We start from the raw sequence: 15,076 nt of genomic DNA, 5'->3' as shown, positions 1-15,076 counted from the left end.
AGTGCTCTGAAACAGTTAAGATGAGAAATTATTTTATTGTCTGAACTAGGACACTGTCATAGGACTACAAGCCCTTGCGGAGTATGCATCCCTGATATTCACCTCGCCTGATACTGAGATCTCACTGACCGTCAAGGCCAACGCTGCATCCGGGTCAGAGACCAAGGAGTTCCTGGTCCAGAGGAATAAGCTGCTGCTGCTGCAGTCATATGTGGTCTGTATCACCCACTTACTCTGAACAGAATAGCAGTCATTGTCTCGCATCTCTAAAGATCTGGTTTAGAATTGGTTTTCAGTAACCCATGCTTGTCACAAGAGTCAACTGACAGGATCGGATGGTCAGGACACATATCATCCTACCTGATGCTCATGCTGTTGATCATTGGATTGTCAGATCCATGTTCCATTATTTACAAACTGCCGTCATATAGCTGGAATACTGCTGAGTGTGGCATTAAACTTTACTCTTTCACTGAATTGTTCCCATTCATGTCATGCTACAGATTCACCACTTGCTTGATTATCATCCATTGCTGGTCCTCTTGTGATAATAAATATTGTTTTTGCAGTTTCCACCAGACACTACATCACTTGAACTGACTGCCACTGGAAAGGGTTTGGCTGTTGTCAAGGTAATGACATTGCTTCGTGCACTTTTATTTTACTTACTGCTGAAATGATTGCGATGAAAAACAACAAATACCACTAGCAAGTTTTGGGATCAGTGTTGTGAGTGCCTGAGAACAATATGTTATTTGTGATAGGCATGGAATTCCTCTCGATACAGCCATCTAGTAGTTTGCTGTACAAAGGAAGGGTTTGCTAGCCATACCCTGGCCTAAATATGCTGGGTTTGATTCTCCACGTGGGCACAATGTGTGAAGCCTATTCTGGTGTTCCCTACAATGATATTGCTGGAATTTTGCTAAAAGCAGCATAAAGCTAAACTAGGCATTCAATAGCAGCTGCTTGCACATGAGTTCAGTAGTGGTGTTGTGTTTTATTCTTTAATGGTACATTCGACAATGTTCCAGCAATATGTGTGCAGTCCTGAAATGATCTGTTTGTCCCATGTAATCCAACGCTAGATATTGCAACAACAGTTCTCACTGCTGGTATGTAAACATACAGAACCAACACAGCCTGACTGCCTGATCAGTGTGGGCGCATCTTACTATGTGTTGACTGCAGGGGAGGTTTTCTACCCCAGCATCCCTAGGATGCTCCTCTGCCTGTGTTGAGTCAACATGATGGATGCAAGTAATTCATACCACGTCAGTGTTTTGCTCGTCACACAGACTCACAGTCCTCTGTTCCATGTACTTTTCCATTTCCTTTATCAGAATGACTGCTTTATCACTTACAGATCCTGTGGCAGTACAACACAAATACCAGTGTTGTGAAGAAGACAGATACCAAACAGATTGATGTGTCCATTGTGACATACAAACTCAATCAGGACCTGTACAATCTGAAGGGATGCTTTAGGTAAAGTTGACACGAAGGGATGACAACATGACTACCACATAAATACATGAGTCACATGACTAGTACATAAACATGAGTCACATGACTAGTACATAAACACGAGTCACATGACTACCACATAAATACCTGAGTCACATGACTACCACATAAATACATGAGTCACATGACTAGTACATAAACACATAAGTCACATGACTAGTACATAAATACATGAGTCACATGACTAGTACATAAACATGAGTCACATGACTAGTACATAAACATGAGTCACATGACTAGTACATAAACACATAAGTCACGTGACTAGTACATAAATACATGAGTCACATGACTAGTGCATAAATATATGAGTCACATGACTAGTACATAAACATGAGTCACATGACTAGTACATAAATACATGAGTCACATGACTACCACATAAATACATGAGTCACATGACTACCACATAAATACATGAGTCACATGACTACCACATAAATACATGAGTCACATGACTACTACATAAACATAAGTCATGTGACTAGTACATAAATACATGAGTCGCATGACTAGTACATAAACATAAGTCATGTGACTAGTACATAAATACATGAGTCACATGACTACCACATAAATACCTGAGTCGCATGACTAGTACATAAACATGAGTCACATGACTAGTACATAAACACATAAGTCACATGACTAGTACATAAACATGAGTCACATGACTAGTGCATAAATATATGAGTCACATGACTAGTATATAAGATGATGATGAGTCACATGACTAGTACATAAACACATAAGTCTCATGAGTAGTATATAATTGATCATGACCCACTTGCAATGTATTACTTCATATTAGTGATGTGACTTGCATTGATATTTCAGCTCCCAACAATCTAACCTGGGCATGACAGTGGTTTCATTTGAAATGCCAACAATGTCATCACTGGCTAACGAAGACATGCTGGCTCGAGAAAACGGCGTCAGGCGAGTTGACAATGATGGCGATCATGTTCATCTCTATTTTGATCAGGTCAGTATTTTACCATACTTATCAGTATGGGAATTCCAAGCTTAAAGCTTTAGTCACATGCAACTCAAACACCAAACATAATTAAAACACAGTTATCACTTATTCATGATATATAAAATAAAGAAATAAACAAAATTATATGCATATAGTCGCAAATCGAAAGTGCAATATGTAGTTCTTGGGTTTACTTCCCTCGAAACAAATCAGCCGCATTACCAAACCCAGTCAGAACCATTGGGTGTGCACTCAAGTGTAGCAAAGATTTTTTATTTGCCTCTGGTCATTTGTCAATGTGCTTAGTCAGCTCTTTGTTTAGGTGTTAATTTCAAATTGCATGTGGTCAGTGATTGAAGTTGTGCATTGCATATTGTCATTAGCAGACAGGCAGGCAGACACATAGATGTCAATAAACCAGACTTTGAGTTTTCTCTGTTACAGAGTCTGCTTATCACAATCAACATTTTTTTTATGCAATGAATACACAACCAAGATTAGACCTCTGATTGCGACCTCATTTTCTGGGCAGGAATAGTGTTTCAAGCTCCGCAAACCTATTCACTGTGCATGCATTAAGAGCACAGCATAAAAGTTGAAACCACTTTTTCTCGCAGCTTGATCCAAGGATCAGACACTTAGAATGGACTGACAGAGACCAAGTGTAATTACTTATTTTAAGGATGAGGCACTTAGAATAGATCAGCAGAGACCAACTGTTATAGTTTGATCTGAGTGCCAGGCTCTTAGAAAAGATTAGCAGAGACAAGTTGTAGTAGCTTGATCTGAAGATCAGGGTTTACCCTGTACAGCTGAAACAGCAGAGAGTGGGACCTGAGGCAACAACATACACGGCAAGTCCACTATGTGATTTTATACATTCACACACACTCACATGCAGGCATGGGCCTATATATATATATAAACAAGTATTTTTCCTTATCCTGACTCATGCTTGTTATGCTTATCTCCTCCCTCTATGTGAAGATTGTAAAACACTTGAAATCCTTTGAAGTTCCCTTTTAATTGAAGCAGATGTACAATACACTCAACCATCGGAAGCCTCCCTGTCCCGCCATTACAGTCACATGTCCAGCCATCCTTGTCACTCTCTCCTTCATCACCTGACGATGACAGTTGGAGGCATTTTGGATGCCCACACGGTGCTAAATTTTTCAGAATTTGCATTATATTTATATAGAGTTAAAAGGTGAGCGAAGGACAAACAACGCAGGCTCTCACTGGTCATGTCTAAATCGGTTGATTCTGCATCTTATAACCGAATGTTGTTAACACCCAACATTCATAATTTTCATGATCAGCAAGACATATCAAGGGGGCATGTGAACATACCAGCAAGGGTGTAGTCGAGATGTCGTCTAGATCTCAGCTACAGCTACAAGCATTCACTGTCTGCATCTCCCATTCGTTGGAGACGCTGTCATTGTTCATTGGACCACAATAACACTCGCTGCATGGACATCATTTCCCACTCATGCGTGCACTCATGGAAGGAAGGAGACGGATGTCATTGGAGGAAGCCTTCTCAGATTCTGAGATTACATTGTGGATCACAAATAGTTTCAACCTAGTTCCTCCATCGAAGGAATCCAACAAGGCTCATACCTTATATGATGAGTAATAAGGACATCGACACTCTGGCGTTTCCGCAGGTTGTGCTGATATCTACCAATGCAGAAACTTTGTCTACAGTCTTTCAGACGGTGACTTAGTATCAGCAACAATGCATCCTGGCCCTGAGCACTCGACAATTCCCACTTCACCCTTTATGAAAGCACCTGAAGTAGATGAGCAAAGGTCCTAGAAAGTACAGGATAAGCAACTGACTCAGCTTGATACAACCATTCATCAAGGATCAACGATTCATATCAAAGCATCTAGATACAACATCTGCTGGATAAAATCTACTACACCGGCAAGGTCTACTATCAGCATCATCTTTGGGCGACAGCTTTACTAAACCCTTGTATCGAGCTCCCTGGTCAGCATCCACAGTATTTTGACAGCAGAATTTAGGATGTCGCTAAATCTGTTACTGGGGACTCCAGGGAAATAATGATGATAAAGTCAATTGACCACTGTCCTCAAGTAGACATCTCAGCATTACTTCAAAAAGTCAAAGTTCTCCAGGGCCAGAGAACAAGAAACAAGAAGTACAATGCTCATAGGGGCAAGGGCTCTTTTAATCGCTCAACTGGGAGAAACAGGCACTCCCATGGAACAGGACACCCAGCCAGGAGTGTTAAAGGAGAACAGTGCTGAACTACAACGTTCCTGGGGACTTCTCAACGATGATTACGTCGGCTCCAAGATCCCACTACAGGCAACACCACTGCTCAGAATAGACCCAGAATTCTTTGTGTACACTAGGGATCAATAAGTCAAGTTAGCCAACACCATAATGTCTTTACTAGAGGAAGGTCCAGTCGAAAAACTACACCTGGATTGACTAACACCATGATTCTACTCCCCAGTCTTTCTTGTTCCAAAGACAAATTCCAAGGAAAAGTTTCATCTTATATGAAGGAGTTCACCAAGGATTATTTACAAGCCAGAACAGTTCAGAATGATCCATCTACCAGCATCTCATCTGTCCAGTGGATTATATAGCCAGCATCGATCTACAAGATGCCTACCTGCACATTCCAATGCATCTGGATTCCAGGAAATGTCTGCGTTTCCTATTCAAAGGTTGGATGGTTCTGCCAGTTTGAATATCTTTGGCCCCCTGACTATTTACTCGGGTAATCAAGCCAGTAGTCACCTACCTACATCAGCGGGGATTTTGCAGCGCTTTTTACCTGGATGCCAGCATTCAAGCACATCACAAGATAAGTCAACTCAGATTACAGATAGACTTGACCATCAGCCTGCTAACTCAATTCGGATTGCTTGTGAATCTTCTGAAATTGGAATTAGAGCTGCAGCAAGAACTTCAGTTCCTCGGAATTTGACTCATCACTCCATCATCATTGTACCCAGAGGATCTGTGGGTCAAAATTCAAGCCATGATAGCACAAGCTCTACTCCCTCCATTACCATGATGACAGTGGCAATGTCTACTCAGTCTGCTCACATCAGGACAGGATTTGACCAGACGAGGATGTCCACAACTGTGCCCATTGCAATGGTTCTTGGATTGGATTGGATTGGATTGCTCTGTCGGACAACTTGAGACCATATCTCCCATTGTGGACTCACCGATCAAATGTCTGCGCAGGGACTTATTTACTGGAGTCAGTCTAGAACAATCATCTCTACTTAGATGCATCACTACAAGTTTATGGTGCTCACCTAAACAAGGTGCTGGCAAGAATGCAACGAATACATTCAGCATATCAACCACCTGGACATGAAAGCTGTAATCAACTCTGTACGTCATTGGTCATCAGGATTGAGGAACAAACTACTGATAGTTCACACAGACAACTCCAACTCCTACATATACAAGCAAGGATCAACATGCTTTCACACACTGCTACTGCTGACCTTTCAACTCTTCAACATTGTCGATGACTTGAACCTCCACGTAAAGGCATGTCACATCCCAGGTACACGCAACATCATGCCCTCTACAACCATCTCCAATGGAATGGATGCTACATTGAGAGACATTCCAACTGATAAGTCAGACATTCGGATCTCTACAAATAGACCTATTTGCCACAAGGTTCAACAAGCAGATACCAACATTCATATCGCCAATGCCAGGTCCATTAGCATGGACAACTGATGCTCTCAGCCTCGCATGGGAAGGAGTGAACACTCACATGTTCCCCCCTCCTGCAGTACAACCAAAAGTCATCGGGAAGATAAAGCAGACGATGCTGAGATTGGTTCACATTACTCATAGAGGAAATAGGACAACCAACAGCAACTACCTGAGTGGAAGAACATCAGTCCAACTTCATGTATAGTTTGTATCGTATGGATGCTTGAAACATGGAGGATATTCCACTAGAGAGGTGAAGGCAGTCACCCAAGCTGTATGTAGATCTATCCGCACATTATACAATGATAAGTGGATGCAGTTTGAAATGTATGCGAGAAAGAAAGGCTTCACCACAATAAAGGCCACACCCTCAAATAGCAGAAAACTTATGTCATCAACGACATTCCAGAGGAGTGAAAGGTTCTACACTGTCAACATACTTGGTGTCACTTGACTGTGTTATCACCATGAATACAGGGATCAAGCTGACTAAAGTACCTGAACTACTCTCCTTACTACCCTTTTTCAAGATAGAAGACCAACAAAGCAGATTTAAAGCTCCACCTTGGGACTTGAATGTCATTCTACAACATCTCACGAGTGATGTCTACAAGCCACTGGACCAGACATCGCTTGAATTATTGAAATTGAAAATGCTTTTCCTACTCGCCCTAGCAACAGCAGCATGGATGTCAGAAATACATGCGCATTATCTACAGACCTCATGATACACAGGATTTATCATTATGCCCAGTCAGAGCGTTGTATGTATATCTCCAGAGAACTAAGACAAGGAGATGTTTTATCTCAATATCTACTGAGACACCTATGGAAGTATCCCGCAGCACCATCTCAGTATGGATGAGAGCACTTATACTGAGGGCCTACAAAGCAGCAGGAGTCAAAACTTCGCGAGCCACCAATCCACACCAAGTGAGGGCCTTGGCGTCAATACTAGCTCTACAAGGAAAAAGCTTGCTAACAACTATAATGGAGGGCTGCATCTGAAAATCAAAAATCATGTTCGCCAATCACTGCCTATGGGACATGGCCAAGGAGGATGTCACTGGCATTCACCAGTTTGAGCTACTTGTTGTTGCACAACAACTAACGGTTCCACAAAGGAGCTGAGTTTCACTCACCGTTTTATCATGTGACTTGTTGAGACCAAGATGCTTGGTTGAGTATAATGGTTGAGAGTCCATGCACATGTCTTGAACAGGCTAGCATGAGTGATTATGACCCTGTACTCACAATGATGATATTTGTACATGATGGAAGGGTTGCAACTGATCTTGACTGGAAATCTTGATATGCATACAGTTAGACACCAGCAGGATGCTAGCTGATCTATATATCAATCATCATGTTCCAGTCAACAAATGCTTCAAGAGAAGACAAGTGTGACTGGATGTGATTACCCCCATCTCACAGTTGAATATTGGAAGAACAGGACTGAACTATCACTGTTATAGTTCCCGAAAAGGGGGGAAGTACTGGATGTACGTATTACAGTCAACAGAATCCAGCGTGGCCTGCTCCACTGCCATTTCCATTGGATTCTGTAAGCATACTAAGTCTGAGTCAGGATAAGGAAAAATATGTAATTTTCTGAATAAAATTGATATTTCATACTTACCATGACTCATTGCATCAAGCACTCCCAACTGTCCCTCTCAGGGACGCTGAATTCCTAGTAATTCTTGTGTCAGGCTTATGAGGTTCGGAGAGAGTGGCGCTGGTCATGGCAGGAAAGGGTGGTGTCTGGTGGGTGAGTGTTTTGTGCATCCACTTCAAGTAGAAGGAACGTCAAGGGAATTCAAGTGTATACCATAATGAGCATGAGTCAGGATAACTGTAAAATATCGGTTTTATTCAGAAAATAACATGATTTATTCATACATGTACTGTGTAGACTTTGAATTTTGATAATAGTAATCCTTTGTTATTTAGCTAATATAAGAACAACATACTTATGTCTGTATTTGACATACTGACAAATGACCATGACTATAAGGGGTTAGAGTTCTTCAGTACTTGTCTACCTGTGTCCTACAAGAAATAGTTTCTCACCTGCAGCCCACAGTGAAACCTCAGTGTGTGGACGTCCATGTCAGAAGAGATGCCCCTGTTGCCAACCTGCAGGCAGCCTCCATGAAAGCTGTCATCTACTACCAGCCAGGTAATGTATCACTTCCTGTCTTGACATACAGCCAGGTAGGATATCACTTGTTCTCTAGACATACTCCAGGACATACATTTTTGTAGGGTATCACTTCCTGTCTTGACATATAGCCATATAGGGTATCACCTCCTGTCTTGACATACTGCCAGGTAGGGTATCACTTCCTGTCTTCACATACTCTAGGACATGCATTGGGTATAACTTACTCTCTAGATTACTCCAGGACATACATTTATGCAGGGTAACACTTCCCATCTTCACATACTCCAGGACATGCATTGGGTGTAACTTACTCTCTAGATTACTCCAGGACATGCATTTATGCAGGGTATCACCTCCTGTCTTGACATACTCCAGGACATGCATTGGGTCTAACTTACTCTCTAGATTACTCCAGGACATGCATTTATGCAGGGTATCACCTCCTGTCTTGACATACTGCCAGGTAGGGTATCACGTCCTGTCTTGACATACTCCAGGACATGCATTGGGTATAACTTACTCTCCAGAATACTCCAGGACATACATTTATGCAGGGTATCACTTCCTGTCTTAACTTGTTTGAGTGGCATTTTTTAAGTGGAGGTGTACAAATAGCACAAATTGTTATAGATAACAACATCTTTATTGCGCGAGTGCAACATTTCGCTACAGATTCTTGTACTGTTGTAAAGTCCTGCTTGACAACAGTACTAGAATCTGTAGCGAAATGTCACACAGATTCTTGTACCATTGTCAAGCAGGAGTGACACGCAATAAAGAAGTTGTTATCCATAATGTTAATCCAGACTTCTGCATAAAACAGCATTTAATCTCTTCATGCCCAAGTAGTATCAGTAACCTACATCTGTAGACTTTCATAACACATTACACTGACACATCTTACCAGTAGTGACATACTTTCTGAACAGCGTTGCACCTCCTGACGCATTTATCCTGGTTTGGGTTTTCAGAGGTGGAGACAATTGAAGTGTACACACTTGAAGACGGTGAAGATGTTTGCCAGATATGTGGCACATCTTGCCCTGCAAGCTGCAACACAAGTGCTGCCAGCATCCAGAAACTGCACAGCTTCCTCCTTGCTGGCATCATCTGCCTCCTCCTCAGCCTCATTCTGGCACTGTAACCATGGAAACAGCTCAGGGACTCATGACAAGGAGACAGCAGGGTTTGCACATGATGAAGAACTTCAGAAATTCTGAAAATTTTGTAACCATGTCTGTTTCTGTTCATGTATATGATGAATTTTGTTGAGTACGTTCTCCCCATTTTAAGGTTCTGTAAGACGTTTATCTCTTATGTGCTTGGTTACGTGACAGAAGTATTGTAAATATTCCTTTCTATCAAATACCAAGCAATCAGTTTGTTGAAACCTTGACAGTGTTTAAGGCAGCTGATTTGAGGAAAATATTCTGGGTTTTGTTATCTTTAGTCCACTGGACGTATGTATTGGTCATGCACTGGTACAAAAAAAAGAGTAAATGAAGTCTCAGAGTGGTTTTAAGTTTGAAACTGCTGTTCATTACTTTAGAAATTTAAAAATAATTATCAGTGTAACCATGACAACTGAATGTACCATCGGTTTGAGTTTATTTCTGCCAGTTTGGCTGATAAATACCTGGAGATAGATGTCCAACGTGGCTCCTAAAAGTCTTTACAGAAAATTTTGTCACATATGAGTTCATGGTCTTCTCTTGTAATTCTTATAGATAATGCTTGTTTACCACCAACAGGTTGCCCAAGCACAGATGAATGTCTGAGAGTGAGACTTTATTTTAATTTGCACAACAAAAATGTCTTAACAATAATTCCTTATCTGAAACAGAGTGATGCATTCATGTCTAAAATGAAATTATCATAATGTGTATGGTGTTCGATCAAAGAAAAGTAAAACATTATTATATATTTTCTTAGGCAGTAAATAGCCAATACAATATTCAGCCATTCCATGAAGACTGTGATGAGACTGATGGACAATTGTTTTTCATACATACATGTATTTGTACATATTTTTCTCAATATTTTTGACATGGTAATGGACTTTGTGTGAGGATTGGATAATCCTGTGTAATTCATGTTCAGGATCCCCAAGATGGCAATACCATGTTCAAGTGCAGGTCACAATGTTGGATGGTGCTTATTGTCTGTTTTTTCACACTTTTGTCTGTCTGAAAATATCAAAAGCATAATAATTGCTTACCCTTGTGTCTTCTTTAAATAGTACTACTTTAAATAGTGCTTTAGTCCTTATCTAATTGTGACTTTGGTGTCTTGAGCAGCAGTAATTTTGACATTCTTTTTCAATAGCATGGCAGAACATGGTATGAATGGCATGCAGTAATATTGTCAAACTACATCCTACATACAAATATCTTTGTAAATATTTTTTAGTCCCCACAATCTCCTTTTCATGTATGAAAAGGCTCAAGCAGATGAGCTCCTTATGTACTTATTTCTCTGAATCAAAATGTCATTTACAACACACACATTTTGTAATCCCGTTTCATCTCTGCATAGTTGTTCCTCACTGTACGTGAACTTTTGAAGGGGATGGTGGGCTAGCCTATTAGTTACAGCACTTGCATGATGCACTGAAGATCTTGGTTCGATTCCCACGTTTTCAATGTGCAAAGCCCATTTCTGGTGCCCACTGTGCACTGATATTGCTAAAAACGAAGTACAACTAAACTCACTCACTCACTGCAGTTGTGAACAAGCTGTATATTGATGTTTACTGGTTAGTTGATGTTTGATGTATCTTCCTGGATGCTACTTTCTATTAACATTTAACTGCTTTATGTTTTTAAACTTAAAACTATTCTCCCTAAACCACATGTACAATAATGTTGTTTCTATTGTGTTGTGCTGTTTTGTGTTATTTTTGTAGAACTATATGTTGTTAACAGATGACACCTTTCATGGATGTTATGCAAACACGCAAGTTCCTCACTGTACAGGTTAACATTTTAGAGTTTTTCTGGAATTTTTTACTTATCTTTTGAAATATATTTTAAGCGAAGCCTTTGTTTGCTGTGAAAGAATATAATAAAGGTGATTTTCATGTTTGTTCCAAGTACATGTTTCTACAAACTGGATTTTTAACTTTATTCATAAGTTGAAGAATTCTTGTGTTTTAGGAATGGAAGTTGATATATTTCAATGTGAGGGTTTTCTTAGCTCCTACCTTTGATGTTTTATTGTCCTTTGTCTTAAGTACCATGATTTGGGCGGTTGTGTTTTAGAAGTGCCTTTATGACATATCTTCACTATGCTTTGGATAAATATTTTGTAGTAGAATAAACAGTTAGAACATAATGATGGTGTGTGTTCTAATTTAGGGTCATTACATGTTGAGACATAAGAGTAAGACACTCATTGTTTCCTATATCCTGGAATGTAGAGAATGTTGTGTATGAGGTCTCATTACATGGAATACAGGTGACACTTGCATGTACGATCAGAAGTCACCATGACATGTCATATTACTGACAGCTCTAATATCTGTGGTACAGTGTCTTCCATGTGTGGTTGTCTCCCATTTGTTACACATGCCAGTTGTTATACAGTCAGATTGGGGGTTAATTACTGCTACACCTACAACAATAGTGGACTAGCCCAAACTGTTCAGCAGAAGCAGCTTACTTGTCAGATGGATCAAAGGGACTGACAGCCAGCACATTTGATGCATTTATAGTCAAGACATGTTTGATTAAAATGTGTTATAGCATTTAATATTTACCTTTTTATCTTGAGATGATTTCTTCTCAAGGCAGATGATAAACTCAATTATACCTAGAAAATACATCATTTACCATGTATGAAAGGGGATGACCCTTGCACATTATCCATGACTTGTATACAAAGAGTAGAGTATGTTTCATCACACTGAGACTGATCACAAGTTCCTTTTTAACGGATTCCTCTACAAGAAGTCCACAACAGGACAGACATGTCAGCACAGGCGATGACTTGTTAAGACCTGCAAAGGCAGATACCATTTACATGGATGGTACTTTCACATCTAACCCTGTGCCTTCAATTCAGTGACAATATTACTATAGTCATGTATATTGATACATGTATTCAAGACCCGTGAACGTCCCCGGGTTGAATAGGCCGTCAGGAACTCGTGCTTGCCATGAAAGGCGACTTGTCATAAGAGGCAATTAACGGGATCGGGTGGTCAGGCTCGCTGACTTAGTTGACATTGGTTCCCAACTGCGCAGATCGATGCTCATGTTGTAGGTCACTGGGTTGTATGGTCCATTCCATATAGCTGGAATATTGCTGAGTGCGGCGTAAAACTAAACTCACTCAACCATTACAGATAAAACGCGACGATAGTCACTCCACTTGTTAGTCTTAGCATTGAAATCACCTACTAAACACTTTCAGAGAGAGTCTGGGAGTGTAATAGAGATTGTTCAGTTTCATAAAATGTGTCATTATTGAAGTATTTCGATCCTTCTGGGTTTAGATGGACATGACCACCATGATACATAACATGTTCGCTACTATAAGGACACTGGATATGTCTCTCCAGAGGACATATTCCTTACTGAGATCTTCATAGGATCAGGTGTATATCGTCCGTGCACGAGCTGGTAACTCTGAATACGCCCTGGTGTACGCACTGCTCCCGGACAGACAGATAACAACCTGCAGAAGATTTTTCAGATCGGGTCAAGCTGTCTCAGATCGACTCGGGTGCAGCTCCTCCAACCAGAAAGCGAGTGTACGGAGAGTTGGAGAACAGAATCCAGAGACAGAAGGATAAGCTTCACCAGAGTACTAAGACACCACTTGACTTCCTTGATCCCATCCGATATGTCATTAAGCTTAGTGGAAAACTCATGTTAAGTGAAATCAGTGTGGTAAGTTAAATCAGTTGGAAACAAATGCATTTAAAATTAAATGAAATGACACGTAGTGCTAATCAGTTGTGTTGCGGTCTCTTTCCATGTTTGTAACGAGTATGGAATATCCCATTCCTGACTAATAGGTAATAGGTGTGTGCAGTGGTCTGTGACCGTATGTGTATTGGGGTGTGTAACAACTGACGTGGGACAAATGGTAGGATACCATTGATTCTACACTTTCCTGCACTAATGGTTGTGTTCGTGCGTGCGTTCGCACTCATCCCCTTTTGACCTGAAGTGTGCACCATCCCCACCCCTTTCTCAAGAGTATGCACCGCCCATTGACAAATAGCAGTACCCGCCTCTGGGCACCCCGTTTATGTGTTTCAACAAACCAAGGGATAATCTACATCCCTACATAGGCTCCCTGACAAAACCAAGAACATCAACGCCAAACACAAGCAAGTCTCGACTTTCCAATGACCCTTTTTCGATGGGCAATAAAGACAAAATAACGGGGAAATCTTATCAGTGAATCCCAGAAAGTCAATGACAGTAAATGCTCACGAAAAAGGTAAGCATGCCCTACCCCACCAGTAACATATTATAGCAAAGAAGCATAAAATGACCAAATTTCCCTCTGGCGCTACACAGCAGTGGTGTTTACTGATTTTGTTGAAGCTTAAGAGAACATGTTAATTGTGAATTACGTTTTCTAGGAAAAACGTGTAGAGATTAATTGACTAGGGACTTGCTAAAAGTAAAGACCAATAACCAGTTTCAATGTCTCGCCCCTGATACTTCTTTCGGAGTCAACGTAACTGAATGAGTGATAAAGGCTTCTGGGCTAATGGTGAGTGAGTGAGTGTGACTTTACGCCGCATGTGGCAATATTCCAGCAATATCACGACGGGAGACACCAGGAATCCGCGTCACATGTTGTGCTCACGTGGGGAATCGAACCCGGGTCTTCGGCGTATAACGAGCGTACGTTTCATCCACTAGGCTACAGTACTGTCCCGAACTTTTGATGAAGCTTGGTGACTTCACCAAAAGTAACTTTCGCTCATTTAAAAATACGTAAAGTCGATTTGAGATAGAACACCACATCTCAACATGCCTTGGGGGTACTCCAAACATTTGGTTCATTTTCACATGAAGCGGGTTTAAAATTTCCGCCTCCGGTGCGGGAATTCCAGCCACGGACCTCCTGATAGTAAGTCGGACGCCTTGTTCACTGATTTTGTTGAAGCTTAAGAGAACATGTTAATTGTGAATTACGTTTTCTAGGAAAAACGTGTAGAGATTAATTGACTAGGGACTTGCTAAAAGTAAAGACCAATAACCAGTTTCAATGTCTCGCCCCTGATACTTCTTTCGGAGTCAACGTAACTGAATGAGTGATAAAGGCTTCTGGGCTAATGGTGAGTGAGTGAGTGTGACTTTACGCCGCATGTGGCAATATTCCAGCAATATCACGACGGGAGACACCAGGAATCCGCGTCACATGTTGTGCTCACGTGGGGAATCGAACCCGGGTCTTCGGCGTATAACGAGCGTACGTTTTATCCACTAGGCTACAGTACTGTCCCGAACTTTTGATGAAGCTTGGTGACTTCACCAAAAGTAACTTTCGCTCATTTAAAAATACGTAAAGTCGATTTGAGATAGAACACCACATCTCAACATGCCTTGGGGGTACTCCAAACATTTGGTTCATTTTCACATGAAGCGGGTTTAAAATTTCCGCCTCCGGTGCGGGAATTCCAGCCACGGACCTCCTGATAGTAAGT

At 41.0% G+C, this 15,076-nt stretch overlaps 1 protein-coding gene across 5 annotated transcripts in view; it reads left to right on the top strand.

Moving 5' to 3' along the window:
- The window catches only part of LOC137257888 (CD109 antigen-like), a 104,808-nt gene extending 93,069 nt beyond the window's left edge, over positions 1 to 11,739 (top strand). For all 5 annotated transcript variants that reach the window (XM_067795381.1, XM_067795385.1, XM_067795380.1 and 2 more), the window contains exons 32-37: positions 50 to 214; positions 570 to 632; positions 1,367 to 1,488; positions 2,365 to 2,512; positions 8,319 to 8,421; positions 9,378 to 11,739. In XM_067795381.1, coding sequence (XP_067651482.1) covers positions 50 to 214; positions 570 to 632; positions 1,367 to 1,488; positions 2,365 to 2,512; positions 8,319 to 8,421; positions 9,378 to 9,550 — 774 coding nt within the window. In that variant the 3' untranslated portion in view covers positions 9,551 to 11,739. The remainder of the gene's footprint in view (positions 1 to 49; positions 215 to 569; positions 633 to 1,366; positions 1,489 to 2,364; positions 2,513 to 8,318; positions 8,422 to 9,377) is intronic.
- Positions 11,740 to 15,076: the final 3,337 nt, after the last annotated feature.

The sequence above is a fragment of the Haliotis asinina genome, chromosome 12, assembly GCF_037392515.1.
Source record: "Haliotis asinina isolate JCU_RB_2024 chromosome 12, JCU_Hal_asi_v2, whole genome shotgun sequence".
Taxonomy (NCBI): domain Eukaryota; kingdom Metazoa; phylum Mollusca; class Gastropoda; order Lepetellida; family Haliotidae; genus Haliotis; species Haliotis asinina.
Note: the sequence above shows the minus strand (reverse complement) of the source record. Positions and strands in the feature narration are given on the sequence as shown.